The sequence below is a fragment of the Poromitra crassiceps genome, assembly GCF_964638095.1.
Source record: "Poromitra crassiceps genome assembly, chromosome: 5".
Taxonomy (NCBI): domain Eukaryota; kingdom Metazoa; phylum Chordata; class Actinopteri; order Beryciformes; family Melamphaidae; genus Poromitra; species Poromitra crassiceps.
The window spans coordinates 38,755,189-38,771,768 of NC_139642.1; the positions used below are offsets into that span (position 1 = coordinate 38,755,189).

The window sequence follows — 16,580 nt, forward strand, 5'->3', positions numbered from 1 at the left end:
CTCCGGCTCCCCTATCTGCTGACACGCCGGCCCCTCAGCCCCAGAGAGAGATGCCACCAGCAGCAGCTGCAGAAGGGCCCCACCCTGCTCTGTCCACCTTTGGGTGGACATCATACTAATTAAGTATGCCATTAACATTGACATTAATTGAGACAAACTGTGGGACAGCAGCAGATGCAGCCTAACGGGAGCATGGTAGAGCTTGCATCAGTATTTATAGATATTAAAGCATGACAAATCATGACAATTGGCTCCACAGGGAGGACAGGACAGAGGAGGGAGGTGCAAAACTGGAAAGTTCCTAATGAGTTTTGGCTGTATCTTATGAGTAGTAGTGGCCTATTCAGTCACATACATTTGTAGTTCAGTCTGATTTGCAGTTATTTGAAAAATGACTGCAAATCAGACGTTCATTGTTTTCTTTCTGTAGAAATTCCTAGGCTCGCCCACCCTGCAGCTCGCCCGCTGCGCGGGCTGGCATACGCAGCTCGCCCGCAGCTCGGCTGCCCCGTGGCCTCGCCTGCCCTATGGCATGCGCAGCTAGAAAAGTATATTTTAAATGGGTTAACTGAAATGCCCCCCAACTGTATTGCCTAACATCTAGTCTTGGAAAACATATTTTACCTGTACTGTAGACATAGGTATTCCTGATTCAGGCATTAAAATAAATCCTATCTGTACCTTGTAATTTATTTATACCTGATTGTTTAATGCCTGATTTGGTGATCCATTCACACTTGACTGCAGGGCCGGTTTTAGACCCTTTTTGAAAAAAAGGGTCTAAAAATAATCTCAGCACACCCTAGAAAATTGAGGGTTAATTATTATTTTTTCTTTTTACAAACAACAGTTTTTACATACACATTAAATTGATATGGATGGATCTACATGTATACCTCTTATTAGATTATAAATACTCTGGTTGGTTGGTTGTTATATTTGCCTTTTGGTTGACAGCACAAAGAGGGAGAGAGGAGGATAGTGAGGGAGAGGAGGAGAGAGAGCAGGATGGAGTTGGTACAGAAAGAGAGAGAGCAAGAAACAGGTGAGAAGTAGTCAAGACCCAGAATATCTTTATTGTCAGATTTGATTTTGAATTTCATGAGTATCTGTATTGTATCACAGTTAACATGAGACTCTGACTCAAATAGTATTTTTTCTGCATTATCTAACAGTGTTAAGTTCTTGTACATTACATAATGAAGTTTAATAATTCTACATTTTGCTGGAGACCCTTAGAAACCCCTCAAGGACCCCTGGTGGTTGGTAAGATGGGCTGGTTGAGCCAATGTTAAAACAATCTTTATTTATTATTTATTTTTACTTATCTTTTAATTTGGTGCCAATACCATTTCTTTTTTTAATATATATTTTATTTTACAATTTTCAGAACAAAACAGAACAGAACAACAGGCTCAAACAAAGACAAAAACAAAAACATACATATATCAACTTTTCAGCATGCATAGTGATACCAGCCACATAAAGGGCCCTATCGTCGTACGGCGCTATCGTTTGCGCTGCGTTTGCGTGCCTCTTGCTATCTTCCCAGCGTCTTAAGCTATCGTCTGCCTCCACCGTCCAGTTTTGCGCTGAGATGACGGTGTAGGCGTGGCCCAGGCGTGTCCGTGGGCCTCTAGCCTTTCACCTGTCTTGCACAAGTGTCATTTAGCGCTCTGGCAAGATACCGTCGGTGTGTTCCGAGCAGGGTTGGGGAGTAACGGATTACATGTAACGCCGTTACGTAATCTGATTACAAAAAAACGGTAACTGTAATCTGTCACAGTACATTTTAAGATGTGTAATCTAGATTACAGTAACGGGGGTATAGTAACGACGTTACAGGCGGGATTACATTCGCCCTTGCCTCTTCATTAATTTTACAAAATAACAACAAAAAACGGTGTTGCCCACATCACAGTATAGCACATGACAGTAGAAGCGTGTTACGCTGTCACTTATCTAAATAACGTTAAATCAACGAGGGGTATATATAGGCCCAGGATGACATATATGTTTCACATAGGGTGGTCTTTTCATTTCGATGTTTTATTTGGTCCAATATTGAAATGTCCTACAATTGCAGGTTGTGTTACCATTACACATTATTTAGATCATTTGGTTGCTATTTAGTAGCGAAATGGAGAAACCCAATGCATGCTGGGACAGATGAGGACGAGCGAGGCGGAGCAACAGCAGCAGCTGCAGGCAGCAAACATGATGACAGAGGCACCAGCGCCTGTGGTGCCTCCTCCCACGAGTGCATTCACCACGTCATGGAAATATAACAAGCATTTCACTTTTACGTTCGCTCAGTGTTTAGACAGATCAAGCGTCTTCCACATGGATTCTACTGAAAATGATATTTTCAGTAGAATCCATGTGGAAGGCGCTTGTGTGTGGGGCTGTCAGCTGAACGTTACGAGCTGCCAGGCAGTGGAAAATCTGCATGCCAACTCTGCATGGGGCGAGAGGTTTTTACTTTCACTTAGTGTTTCACGTCGTGTTTCAAGATTAAAGCAACAAGCTGCGTCTTCCATTCCACATCATGAAAAATACCCATAACGTAAATTAAAGTGGTCTTAAAAATAACTTGTTGTATTCTCCTTAACTTCATGTTGGTATAAACATTCTTATCTGGTTATCAATGGTAAAACATGCTTCATCTAGTTAAATAAGGGTTTTAGCCAGGACTCTTGACCAGGACTCCCTGGAAGAAGAGATCTTGTATCCCAATGGGACATTCCTGGATTAAAAAAAAAAAAGTAATCCAAAAGTAACTGAAAGTAATCCCTACTTTACTTTTAAATAGTGGTAATCGGATTACGTTACTAAGTACAATTTTTAACAAGTAACAAGTAACTTTAAGGGATTCCTATTTAAAAGTAACCTACCCAACCCTGGTTCCGAGCGCAAAGAGAGGTCTGGGCGTTGCCCGTTCCAAAATAGGCATTCCAGCGCAATGTGTTAGAAAAAATCGCCTTGGGTGCTCTCAATTTTAACGCCAGGAAATAGCTGGTCTTAGCGCAAACGCAGACGTACGCCTGAGCGCAGACAGTCTCCACATCTCCGTGCAGTGCAGGAAATCCTTGCTTGCATCCATTTACGCACGGCATGGATGTCACTCTCCACTCGCGCCTGCACACACTCTTCTCTCCTCGGAATGCCACGTTGATTTTCAACTATAGCCTACATTGCAGAAAAAAACACACCTTGATTTAAAAATGAGAATTTCTTCGTCATGGTTTTATTAGGTTACATAATTCCCGACCATACAGGTTTGTGGTGTGAGGTAACAATAGATTGCTTTTGAGAAAGTTATAACGGTGTTATGCCAAGCTGCCTCTCCCCACCCTGCCCGGCCCAAAACACCCAGGGCACTGACCCACACCCACCTCACCACCAAGCCTGCATATCCGTCCAGCTCCCACCTTCTCGGGGGAGACCCCCCTACAGCACCCGGCGCACACAGACTCCCGCCCCGCCAGACCCTCGTTCCCCTAATCCAATTCAAAACGCATAATGTTTTCGCACAACACATGTGTCCGGCCAGTACAGTAACCTCTTTCCCTGCAATTGCATGCATGTAAGACCAGCTTCTCCACAGCGCGGATGGCAGCTGAAGTCCCTCTCGCCATCAAGCAGACAGTGACGGAAGCATGTGTCTTTATGTGCGCCAACGGGAAAATGACAGATTAAATTGGTGGGATTCGATGTAGCCTATATATATTTATAGAAACAAATAGAAAATAGCTGATGAATAAAATGTGTGCTCGTGGAATTAAATTCAACTTCTTCAAATAGAGCAGCATCACTCATTGCGGCTCTCAGTACGCTGCGTAATTGCGCATGCAGTATATTACCGCAGCGGAGATAGAAGAGAGCCCGAAAAGGAATAAGCATACAGACGTTTGGGCAGCAGCCCTTTTTCAGCGTCTGAAATGACAATAATACACAGGTGATTCCCAGGTGGGCATGAGCACGTTATTTGATTTCTATGCATGACAGCCTCACATCTCTCTCTCTCTCCCTCTCTCTCCCTCTCCCCATCTAGGCTATCTTTTCTCTCTTCTCTCTCTCACTCTAGTCCCTCTCAGTGAAGGAGGAAGCTGCTGACGTGACGCTGTGGTTTTATGGGCATGACCACACCTCCACAATGCTTTTGGGCATAAACACGCCTATACGGAGATGTGCGCCGAGATGACATGAAGCGCAGCGGGCCGACACACCCACAATTAGGGCTTTGCGTGGTGCTATTCCAGCGCAAAACGGGCGCTAACGCAAAATTACCACCGTTGGTAAGATAGAGCCCAAAGTGTCAATGTGCTAGCAAGAAATGTGCGTGGGATCCCGCGCAAGGGGTCCATAAAGAGTTAGCCAGGCGAGTCATCATGTCACCTCTAACCTCGTCCAAATAGGCCAGAAACGGATCCCAGACTTCAGAGAATTTCTTAAGTGAGAAACCAGAGTCTCTCCATATGTATAACTGAAATCATGTCCGTCAGCCACAGCTGGAAGGAAGGTGAAGAGGGGGACTTCCACTCCTTAAGAATAAGTCTCTTGGCGACAGTCGTCCCCTGTGTCAGAGACTGCTGCACAGCCAAAGGGAGGAACAGTGAGGATTCTGAACAGCCGAAGATGGCAAGTTCTGCCTCTGGCTGAAGGGCTACTTTGTAGGCCTTAGAGTACCAGTCAAATATCTTGGCCCAGAATCCGGAAAGTAAAGGACAAAACCAAAAAGCATAAATGTGTTTCACGGAATCCTGGCTAAATAAAGATATTCCGGACTTTAACGCATCAATTGATGGCTTCCAGACGATCCGAGCGGACCGGGATAGCACCTTGTGTGGTAAGAAGAAAGGAGGTGGCCTTGCCATTCTCGTAAACAATAGATGGTGCAATCCTGCTCATATCAGCATTAACGCTCGTGCTCACCGGACACGGAGCTACAGTACTAGCTGTGGGGCTTCGTCCATATTATTTACCAAGGGAGTTCTCGCATGTGATTGTAGTGACGATTTACATCCCCCCTTCCGCTAATCCGATATCAGCGTGTGACATTATCCACAACGCCATTGCTGGACTACAGACTAAGCATCCGAGTGCATTGGTATTGATATCGGGGGATTTTAATCACGTGACTATGACGAAGACACTGCCCAACTTTAAACAGTACGTGAGCTGTAGCAATAGGGGCGACAGAACAATAGACTTGCTGTATGCAAACGTGAATGATGCCTACTCCTCGTCACCCCTCCCCCCGCTTGGCCGCTCTGATCACAATCTGGTCTACCTCAGATCCAGATATACCCAGATGGTAAAAAAAACTGCCTGTGACCTCCAGGACAGTGAGGGTATGGTCAGAGGAAGGAACGGAGGCTCTTAGAGCCTGTTTTGAGGTGACAGACTGGCAGGCACTACTGTGCATTACTGACTACATCAACTTCTGTGTGGATTGCAACATACCCACTAAGGAAATAAAATGTTACCCTAATAACAAGCTGTGGGTAACTAAAGACATCAAGGCCATCCTGAACGCCAAGAAAAGAGCATTTAGGTCGGGGGATACAGATAGGATCAGAGCCATCCAGAGGGAGCTGAAAGTGAGCATCAGAGTGGCAAAGGAGGGCTACAGGGCGAAGCTAGAGGCGAAGCTCCAGGAGAACAACATGAGAGAGGTATGGAGGGGTGTGAAAGCCATTACGGGTTTCAATAGGGCTGGTGGCGGGGGGGTGGAGGGGGGGGTTGATCGGGCCAATGAATTGAATCAGTTCTTCAATAGATTTGATGCAGCTGGCCCGGGGGCCCCCTCCCCCGACGATCCTGACTGCAGCATACAAACAGCAGCCCCCACCACACGGCTCTCCCCCCCTCCCTCTCCCTCTGGCTCTGGCCCTGGCTGATGGCCCTCCAGACGTACCAGACGTATCACCTTCCCCTCCCCCTCATCCCCCAGGCCATACTCCGTCACCCAGAGACGAGGCTACACCCCCCCCCCACCCACCCACCCACGCTGACCATCACAGCGGACCAGGTGAGGAATCATATTTTGGGGGTCGGCAAAACTCCGATGGTGAAATAAGTTTGCTTGTCACACAATAAATCACACTCGTTTGTCTTAAGAGGGCATGTATGTTGTATCATTCACATTCGCTAACCAGTCTTTGAACTGAAATATTTGAAAAAGTTGGGATCCGTGTCTGAGAGAAATAGCCTGGCTGGTTCGATGTTTATCCGTTCACCTGCGTCGCGTTGAAGCACTTTTTACAGACTCGCTTCGTTTGATGTGTCCGGGCTTGCCTTCGCTGTCGGCAACGTAAGCAAAATACTTCCACATTTCGCTTCGTGCATTTGCTTTCTCAACAAGCGTTAGGCAGCTTGCAAGACTCTCAGAGCTGTCTGTGTCCCTGTCGGGCTGCTGACTGAAGGAGGAGGACTGAAGGACTGTCCAGAGAGCGAGCAGGCAGCAGAGAGGGGAGAGGGGGAAATCGGCACGCCCACACATGAAGCTGACATACCGCTCTTATTATCACAAGATCATTTCGCCAGTTTGCTTTAATGTGCGCGAATGATTAGATTATGCCCGCTGGAACATTAAGCAACGTGTGTACACCTCACCCATGAGAAGGACCGGCAAATGACTTGACACGTTTCACACTTGTGTCCCTGATCGCGCATACCGCTCTTCTGACTGGCTTGAAACTGGTGAAATGTCCACGATGACGGGGTCGCGCTTATACCGGAAAACAACTTTCACACATGAAGGCATTAGACCGCGTTCCGGTCATTTAGCGGTAAAAAGCGCATGTGGGAAAACGGCTATGGTGTGAGCAGAACCACCTGCAGCTCAACGTGTCAAAGACAAAGGAGCTGGTGGTGGACCTGAGGAGGGTCAAGGCTCCGGTGACCCCTGTTTCAATCCACGGGGTCAGTGTTGACATAGTGGAGGATTACAAGTACCTTAGTGTACATTGACAATAAACTAGACTGGGCTAAGAACTCTGATGCACTCTACAAGAAGGGGCAAAGCCGTCTCTACTTTCTGAGACGGCTGAGGTCCTTCAACGTCTGCCGGACCATGCTGAGGATGTTCTATGATTCGGTAGTGGCTAGTGCCTTCCTGTATGCTATTGTGTGCTGGGGCAGCAGGCTGAAGGCAGCGGACGCCAACAGACTCAACAAACTGATCCGTAAGGCCAGGGACATTGTGGGGCTGGATCTGGGCTCTCTGACTGCGGTGTCAGAGAAGAGAACGTTGTCCAGGCTACGCTCCATCATGAGCAACGACTCGCACCCACTCCACTGCGTGCTAGTCAAACATAGGAGTACGTTCAGTGAGAGACTGATTCCACCTAGATGCAATATGGAGAGGCACAGGAAATCATTCCTGCCTGTGGCCATTGGTCTATTTCATGTCTCTCTTAAAAGAGCACCTCGGAGACGCTCAGTCTCCCTGAGACTGAGCCAGCCGATAGGTTAACTGTGCCTGGCTGAGCCACGTGTAACGTATAGGGCAAGCCGACTTAATATAAGTCTGGTGTGTAATAAAGATAATTGCACGTAATGTATACTTACTCTACGTATTTTGCTCACTTAGACGTATTCTACTAATTTTTGCTTCTATCGCATTTACTACTGTTTATCCTATGCTATGTTGTGTTCTTATTCTTATTCTTATTCTTCTTATTCTGCTTATTTTGCATTTACTATTGTTTACTTCATGCTATGTGTGTTCTGTGAGCGAGCTACTGTAACTTGTCCCAATTTCCCCCCGGGGATCATTAAAGTCTTTCTGATTCTGATTCGGATTCTGATCTGATAGCCTAGATGGGGAGAGGGAGAGAGTCAGAGAGAGAGAGGGGGGGAGAGAATGAGAGAGGGAAGAGAGAATTGGAGGATGAACCAGTTCGGATTTGTAACAAAAATTGATGCTTTTGTAATTAGTAGCCTTTTAATTAGTCGTTTTGCTCATATAGGCTATAACATACACATTTAAAAATAGCCTATTCGTTTCTTTAACCCATTGATACCTGATGCAGCATTTGTGTGTGTATCGCTTTAAGACCGCGAACCACGTCACGCGGTTCGCGGTCTTAAAGGGAATTGAAAACCAGAATTAGGGAGCACAAAAGAGCTATCAGGAATGACGATCAGAAGTCATCCATTGCCAGACATTTCAATATGTGTAAACATGAGGTGAGTGCCTTGAGATTTATGGGGTGGTGAAGTCCCCACCTAGAGGAGGAGATACAGAGAACTTAATCCTTAAAAAAGAGGTTAGGTGGATTTTTGAGTTTAACACTTTGGTCCCAAAGGGGCTCAATGAAGAAATGTATTTAGTATGTTTTCTGTGAAGATGGTGGTGGTGTGTTTATTTGATGAACTATGGGCATGACATTGTGTGTAAAACGTGCAATGGTTTGGTTCAATGGTTTATGTGTTTTGCCTGTATGGTTAAATGTGTAAATTGTCTGGATTTGAAAATGGTCTATGGAGAAGCTTTGTTTTTTTTAAGTGTTTTTTGATATGCAATGTTAAATGTTTTGAATGACTGAAACTGTATTGATTGATGATGGAGTGATGAGCTTCAGGTGTGTGACTGACAGGGGAGGAGCCTGGCATAGATAGAGGCCCTGAGACCAATTGTGTGGTTACACTTGCAGCTACTGAAGAAGGCAATGGCTGAAACGTCTTGGCTGCACTGTTGGACATCATGTAAAGAAAAATAAAAGAAATCAACAGTTTTTCCTGAGTGCGGATCGTTTATATTCTATTGAAACCTCTTGCCATAGAGTGATCCAGCACCGGACTGAATTGAATCAAGACTTTTTTTGGGGTGAGCACATTGTTTGGTGAAAAGGCAAATGGTGGCACCTTGAACTAATATTCAAAACATGGACTGCTGTTTACTTGTTCTTTCAAACAGTTTTTCCACATCCAACCTCTGAGTCGGGACAGTTAAAAAAACAAGACGTAAATGTATGCGGTAATCATTCTAACCTTTATTTAGAATCTCAAAACATCATTGATGTTGCCCTCATTTACAAGTGTAGCATGCACAGCCAGCAGTAGGGCAGGGGTAACGTTAATCTCTAGCCTATGTTAACTTTACCTGCCGCCCCCTGCACAGCACACCACAGCACAGGCTACATGACGAGACACGGATATACTTAATGTTATGGCATAGGCTAAACGTGTTTTTATATAAAAAATGGGCGTCGAGTTAAGTCTTTGTGGAGTGGACATCACAGTCCACATCACAACATTTTCACAAATTAATTGTCAATCAAATATTCAACAAAAATCAAAGGCACATGGATAAGAATGGACCAGTCACCAGACAGAAAAATATGTGATTTGACCTCGATTACAACCATTTAGTTATCCTCGAGGATATTTCATTGGCTCTAGGTTCTTGCCATTCTATGCCTATTATATTCACTTGTCATGATGATTTTGATGGCATTTTACCCATCATGTTCTTTTTTGTATTCTTTTCTGGCTTCAATAAGATTATGTAACATTTTGGAACAAAAATACAAATTAGCAGTGCAAAACTGGAGGCCAGAATTGCAAATATCTCCACAGCAACACTGAACTTCCCTGGAGAGCTGACATAGGCAGGGATAAAGGTGATCCAAACCGCACAGAATATCAGCATGCTGAAGGTGATAAATTTGGCTTCATTGAAATTATCAGGCAGTTTCCGAGCCAAAAAAGCTAGAAAGAAACATAGCATAGCCAGGACTCCTATATACCCCAACACAGCCCAGAAGCCTACAGCTGAGCCTAATGCACATTCTAGGATGATTTTGTCTTTAAAGTGTTTAAAATTCTTGAAAGGAAAAGGAGGAGAGATAGTTAGCCAAAGTATGCAAATCAGGACCTGTATGAGAGTGAAAGCCAGAACACTGAGTCTCTGCTGAGCAGGGCCGAACCACTTCATGATATTACTGCCTGGAAGTGTAGCCCTGAAGGCCAGTAACACCACCATAGTTTTCCCCAGCACACAAGACATGCAGAGGACAAAGGTGATCCCAAATGCTGTGTGTCGCAGCATGCAGGACCACTCAGAGGGCCGGCCGATGAAGGTCAGAGAACACAGGAAACACAGAGCCAGGGAGAAGAGCAGCAGGAAGCTCAGCTCAGAGTTGTTGGCCTTGACTATGGGGCTGTTCCTGTATCTGAAGAAAATAAAAGCCACGATAGCAGTCATGCAAGTTCCTAACAGGGATGCCGTCGTGAGCAGTGCCCCCATAATCTCTTCATATGATAGAAACTCTGTGTCCTTCTTTTCACAGTCATCTCTTTTCTCGTTTGACCAGAATTCAGGATGGCATCGCACACAGGTGATGGAATCTACAAGTTAAAATCAAAACAGATGTTAGATTTCCTGAGTCGCTCCCTAAATTTCCCACGGCGGTGGCAGCAGGCCAAGCCGGGGTAAGAAGATGCCAAAGTCACTCACTCAGTCACTCATAGACATTTAGCGAAGGGGTGGGGCTAGGGAATAGGGGGCGTCGCGAGGGATAGGTAGGTCGTCGAGTCGGGGTTCGACGGGTGGGTAGGGGCAGTGGCTATGGGGATGTGGGTGGTGGGAGGTAAGGCGCATGGCTAGGGAAAAGGGACCATAGCTAGAGATAGGAAGATCGTAGACAGTCAGGATTTTGAGTAGTGTCTTAAAACAGATGTGTTGGCTCGCAATTTGCAAATGCTTCCAAATATACCCATCTGTACTTCATAGAATAGCATCAAACTTCCTCCGGTCTCTCAAAACAGAATAACATGGGACATCCGCTGAAGACAGGCACATCCGCAAATTTCTCCAATCACCAGCATCGGTTTTGTCACATGTATCAGACTGTCTCTGGAGTATTCGAAGATTGTGGAAGAGATAGACTGGCTTGAGAAACTAGGGTTCGAGGGGTGGCTGGGGGGATGTGAAGATGGGGAGGGGATGTGGAGGGGGTGGAGAGGGGTCACGTAAGGGTGTGGGGCTGCGGAAAAGACACTGTAGCCAGCAGTGGTGGCTGGTGTTTTTTTTGTCCAGGGAGGGCTAACAAAAATAGGGCAGGACGATAATATGGTTGAAATCAATACCATGATAATCATAAGGACTTTTCTTGTTATCAATCCCCCTTTCCTGATTGACTGGTTCTTGATAATCTATTGATTCTGAAGCCACAACAACTGTAAAAGACAACTATTACAGAGATTATTACAGAAATTAGCGCATGCTTCTCGTGCTCATTTCTAGGCTGGAGTCTCTGGAGACGTTGCACTATGGGTGCACTTTTTTTGGGTGCGACCAAACTGATCCCGGAATTCGGCACTGCACTCTGTTGGGCCCCCAGCAGCACACCCCCCAAATTTGAAGTCGATTGGACGAACGGTTCTCGAGAAACGTGAAAGCCATATTCTGATTGGTTGAAATGCACAAAATTCTACACTGCACTTTCTTGGTTCCCCAGCAGCAGGTTCTCGAGGTAAACCAATTTTTGTGTTGCCAGTAGGTGACGCTATCACTGAGACTTCTACTCCCAAATTTGATATTCAAATGCACTGATGATGTACTAATTTTTTTTTACTAGGAATTGTACACATAAATACTGGTATCATTTCAATATTTATTTGATTGCTGAAATTGAATTTACATGTGTTGTACTCTGATCCATTAATAATAATAATAGAGTACCTGTGGTGTTGCTGATTTCTCCTTCTGCACATGGTATACAATCATAGCAGCAGACCGGCTTTCCTTTCTGGAGAACTTTACGTGTTCCTGGGGGACAGCTCTCACTGCACACTGACACAGGTACCTGCATGAAGAAAAAAGCAGTATGAGATACATTTTGATATGCTGTTGTCATTACAAGCCACAATTTGGAATTCTTTCTTTCCAAGGTTTGTTTATTGGATGACAATGTGTAGAACATTCCAAATACAGTATGCATCCCCCCCATGTTAACCCAACCCCAGGCATCCCACTGACAAGCACACAACATAAATCCCAGACACATGGCCACATACAAAAGATATTGACCAGGGAGGTTGAATATACAGTGTGGAAATTACACACAGAGAGATAAACAAATAAATTAATAGATAAAACCCCACAGACCTAAGACAAAACAAAGATATACAAAACAAAAACAGAAAAAGAACAACAAATAAATAAAAAAGATAATAAATAAGAATAAAGTAAATATGTAAAATTATGTTACGAGCGGTTACTCAGAGATGACAGTCTCAGGTTTCTCAAAAAAGGAAAGGAAAGGACCCCATAGAGAAGAGGAGTGTATCTTGCTAAGGGCCAATTCCCAAACCATTTGGAATTCTGATCAAATCGACATTACGATACAATAATCCTGTAAGTTAACAATCCATATGGTATTAACCTGTTCTGAGTTCTGTGCCCAAATTAAGGACACAGTGTGCATATTTAGTTGTTTTTCTGCAGGTAAAGATGCGTCGTAAAGACCAACTGTGACAAACTCCACACTGTCATTTTCGTTCGGCTGCCAGTTTATGATGTCATACTTTGCTGCTGGGTCTCCATTCTCATCAAAGTGAACGTCCTCCCCCTCCTTTGTCTTGAACTGAACCTTTTTTATGTGCTGCAAAATCTAAGTAGATATATTACTTTACTTCATATCCCTAAATGTAAACCTTGCATTCTGCAGAATGATGGACATGCAACAATGTATTAAACAATACTGTGAAAAGCAAAAAACAAAAAACAAACAATTGTTCATGTGAAGCACATAATGATGAACTATCATTCAGCCTTCAGTGTTCAACTCACCATGAATGGATCTGGCTGTACCTTATTGCCACATGTGCCTTTACAGCCAAGAATACTATGTAGTGCGTGAGCCACAGCATACACTCCTTTATAGACATTGTTAAAGATGGGCATGAGTGACATATCAGTGAAAATGTTTTGCTGCCCAGACACATCTTCAGACCCTGTACAGTATCTCTGATTCCCTTCTGAGCCCTTCATCTGCTTGAACCTACAATCAAACATTGTCTCCCAGAATTCTGTGAACAATTCATTACTAGACGAATTGTGTGACTTTACATCCAACATGAACTCTCTCATGCCTGTGACATGGGCCCTGGTGATGGACAGCCCTATAGCACCATCCAGGATGTGGTGTCCATTCATAGTTGCAGTGTGAGAATCAATGATCCAGCCCTCACTGCCTACCCACTGGTACCCAGTCAGGTTGTGGGGGGCCATCTCATGTATTAGTACTTCCAAATCCATGTGGGAGAGGAAAGCGACAATCACCTGTGAAGTAGAAGCTTTGATAATGTCAATTATTGCCTGTAATTCTTCTGGTGGATCTGTTCTAAAGAAGGATACAGAGTACTCTAGACAGATGCCCAGCTGTTGGGCTCTCTCTGTGAATATGGCCATACCATTATTGCCATAATCATCATTGCCTCTAATTGCCCCAACCCAAGTCCAGCCAAAATGCTTGACCAACTGGGCCAGAGCTCTGCTCTGGTAGAAGTCACTGGGTATTGTTCTGAGGAAGGAAGGGTACCGGACTTTGTCACTGAGACAAGCACAGGTGGCAAAGTGGCTGATCTAGGGAGTAGAAAGGAATGATATTCCAAAGATGAGGATGCAAATTCAATCTACACAGGAAAACATAGAGCACATTAGCAGTAATTCTAACTGTCTTTACTGTGAGCAGTCAGACAAATTGCAGTATACTGTAATAATTACTGTATTATCGAGAGAGAAAAATTGATCAAACTGGCCAAGGTTCAGTAGAGTACATGATTGTATATTTGTAAAATAAATAAATAAAATAAAATAAAATAAAATAAAATAAAATAAAATAAAATAAAATAAAATAAAATAAAATAAAAGCAAAAAGAAAGAAAACGAAAAAAGCCTACCCACCAATGGGATATGAAAAGGTCCAATGACAGTGGATATCGCCATGGAAGGAGAGGAGGAGGTCTCTCCTATAATGGCCTGCACTTGGGCCGGTCTGGTGCAGGGTGCCTTGGAGGCTGTGGATATATCCTCATTACCGTTAGCCAAGGCCAGTGCCACCCTGACTCCCCTTGCAATGGAGCCACATTCATCATAGATCTTGTAGCCCAGAAAGATGCCAGGCAGCAAGGCTGTGCTGTTGTTAATCTCCTCAATGGCAAAGAGCATAGCCTGAGCAAACTGGAACGCTCTGAAATTCAAACTTTACCAAGTTATAAATCATTGGTGTTATAGCCAGTATGTCCTTAAAATGATACAACATTAAATGTGAAACTATATGAGCAAACATTTCTTAAGAACCCTTTTTTAATCCATTTATATATCGACCCAGCTCTTCTAATCTTCTATCTTACAGTACTTATGTCAAGCAGCTTGCTACATTGTGATTTACCTTGTGCACTGCAGTGGCGGTGGTCTGTACATGTAGGTGTCCTGTCTGCCTTTCCAGCTGCTGTGGAAAGAGAAGATTCCACCCAAAATAATGTCCCCATTCTTAGACAGCTGGGGGATCTCCGGCTCCCCTCTCTGCCGACACACCGGCTCCTCAGCCCCAGAGAGAGATGCCACCAGCAGCAGCTGCAGAAGGGCCCAACCCTGCTCTGTCCACCTTTGGGTGGACAGCATACTAAGAGACAAACTGTGGGGCAGCAGCAGATTGTGCCTAACAGGATCATGGTAGAGCTTGCATCAGTATTTATAGATATTAAAGCATGACAAATCAGGACATAGGAGGGAGGTGCAAAACTGGAAAGTTCCTAATGAGTTTTGGCTGTATCTTATGAGTAGTAGCAGCCTATTCAGTCACATACATTTGTAGTGTTTTTGCATTCAGTCTGATTTGCAGTAATTAAAAAAATTATTGCAAATCAGACGTTCATTGTTTTCTTTCTGTAGAAATCCAGTGGGCTAACCGGGTTTCACACACATCAACACTGTACCTTACCAACTGAGTTTGTATGATTGTTAAGGCAAATGGCACCTTGAACTAATATTCAAAACATGGACTGCTGTTTACTGGTTCTTTCCAACAGTTTTTTCACATCCAATCTCTGAGTCCGGACAGTTTAAAAAATGAGACGTAAATGTATGCAGTAATCATTCTAACCTTTATTTAGAATCTCAAAACATCATTGACGTTTCCCTCATTTACAAGTGTAGCGTGCACAGCCAGCAGTAGGGCAGGGGTAACGTTAATCTCTAGCCTATGTTAACTTTACCTGCCGCCCCTTGCACAGCACACCACAGCACAGGCTACATGACATACGTAATGTTATGGCATAGGCTAAACATGTTCTTATATAAAAAAAATGGGCGTCGAGTTAAGCCTTTGTGGAATGGACATCACAGTCCACATCACAACATTTTCACAAATGAATTGTCAATTAAATATTCAACAAAAATCATGCACATGCATAAGAATGTGTGAGTGCAAAATTATTGATTGACTGCTTATTGATTGGTTGTTGATCATTATGGTATCTGTTCCATAATGATCTATGGCTGTCTCATTTTAAGACGTCTCTCAGGTGGACTCTCTTCTCCATCTGGAGAGCATTCCTAGGGATAGATAACATTGTATTGTCTCTTATGAAAGATCAAGGTTGTATTGTGTTTTTTGAGAACATCAGATGGAACTTACTGGCGTAATGCAAACTTACTGGGTTAAAGGAGAATTTCGTTTTTTTTAACCTGGACCCCTCTCCTCACATTAATTATGATCTGACGACTCACCCAGCGATCTCCGCGGCGTTTCTGGCCGTCCTATGTGTTGTTTTGAGATCAATACTCTCCAATCCAGTCGTAAAATAGAGCTCCCTGGGGGCCAAGTGGCAGCCTGTCTTTCCTGCATCTAAATAGCCAGTTTTATTCCCGTTTTCGCCACATATCGTCATAATCTCATCCCTCAACAACCACCAGACTGATATTCCCCCTGGGGCTGTTTCCTGGTGTCTCCCAGGGATCAAATGACCTCATTCGTGATCTCGGTCACCAAGTCTCGTCAAGTCCCGCGATACTTTCCTGCCGGCTGGCCAGTTGGCCAGTTGTTACGACTGGATTGGAGAGTATTGATCTCAAAACAACGCGCCGCGGAGATCGCTGGGTGAGTCGTCAGATCATAATTAATGTGAGGAGAGGGGTCCAGGTATAAAAAAAAAACGAAATTCTCCTTTAATGGAAGTTCTGTGAGCCAGTGGAAACTTACTGGCTTCCAAAAGTTGGGGGATGGTGCTCACTACAGTATATGATGGGTAGATGCCTTTGCTCATGGCACACTCCTGACTATCTTTACTGGGAGTGTGACCCTCTGTGCGCACAGTGGAACTTTTGGAATAAAATCCTCCTAATATACATTTTAAACGAGCAACTCATTAATTGAAGAATCAACAAAGCATTTTAGTCATTTTTCCATTACAAATGGACCAGTCACCAGACAGAAAAATATGTGATTTGACCTCGATTACAACCATTTAGTTATCCTCGTGGAAATTTCATTGGCACAGTATTTGTCTCTTTGAAATATTTGTTGAAATAGGGTTATCATTTGGGCCAGATCTGACTAGTC

At 44.1% G+C, this 16,580-nt stretch overlaps 1 protein-coding gene across 1 annotated transcript; it reads right to left on the reverse strand.

The window, feature by feature from the left end:
* Positions 1–9,445: 9,445 nt before the first annotated feature.
* On the reverse strand, positions 9,446–14,641 carry LOC310776461 (extracellular calcium-sensing receptor-like; the record flags this gene model as incomplete). Its single annotated transcript, XM_083636651.1, has 6 exons — positions 9,446–10,359; positions 11,696–11,819; positions 12,399–12,626; positions 12,806–13,600; positions 13,922–14,219; positions 14,409–14,641. 6 exons carry the CDS (start codon positions 14,639–14,641, stop codon positions 9,446–9,448), a joined length of 2,592 nt encoding a protein of 863 aa, XP_083492777.1.
* Positions 14,642–16,580: the final 1,939 nt, after the last annotated feature.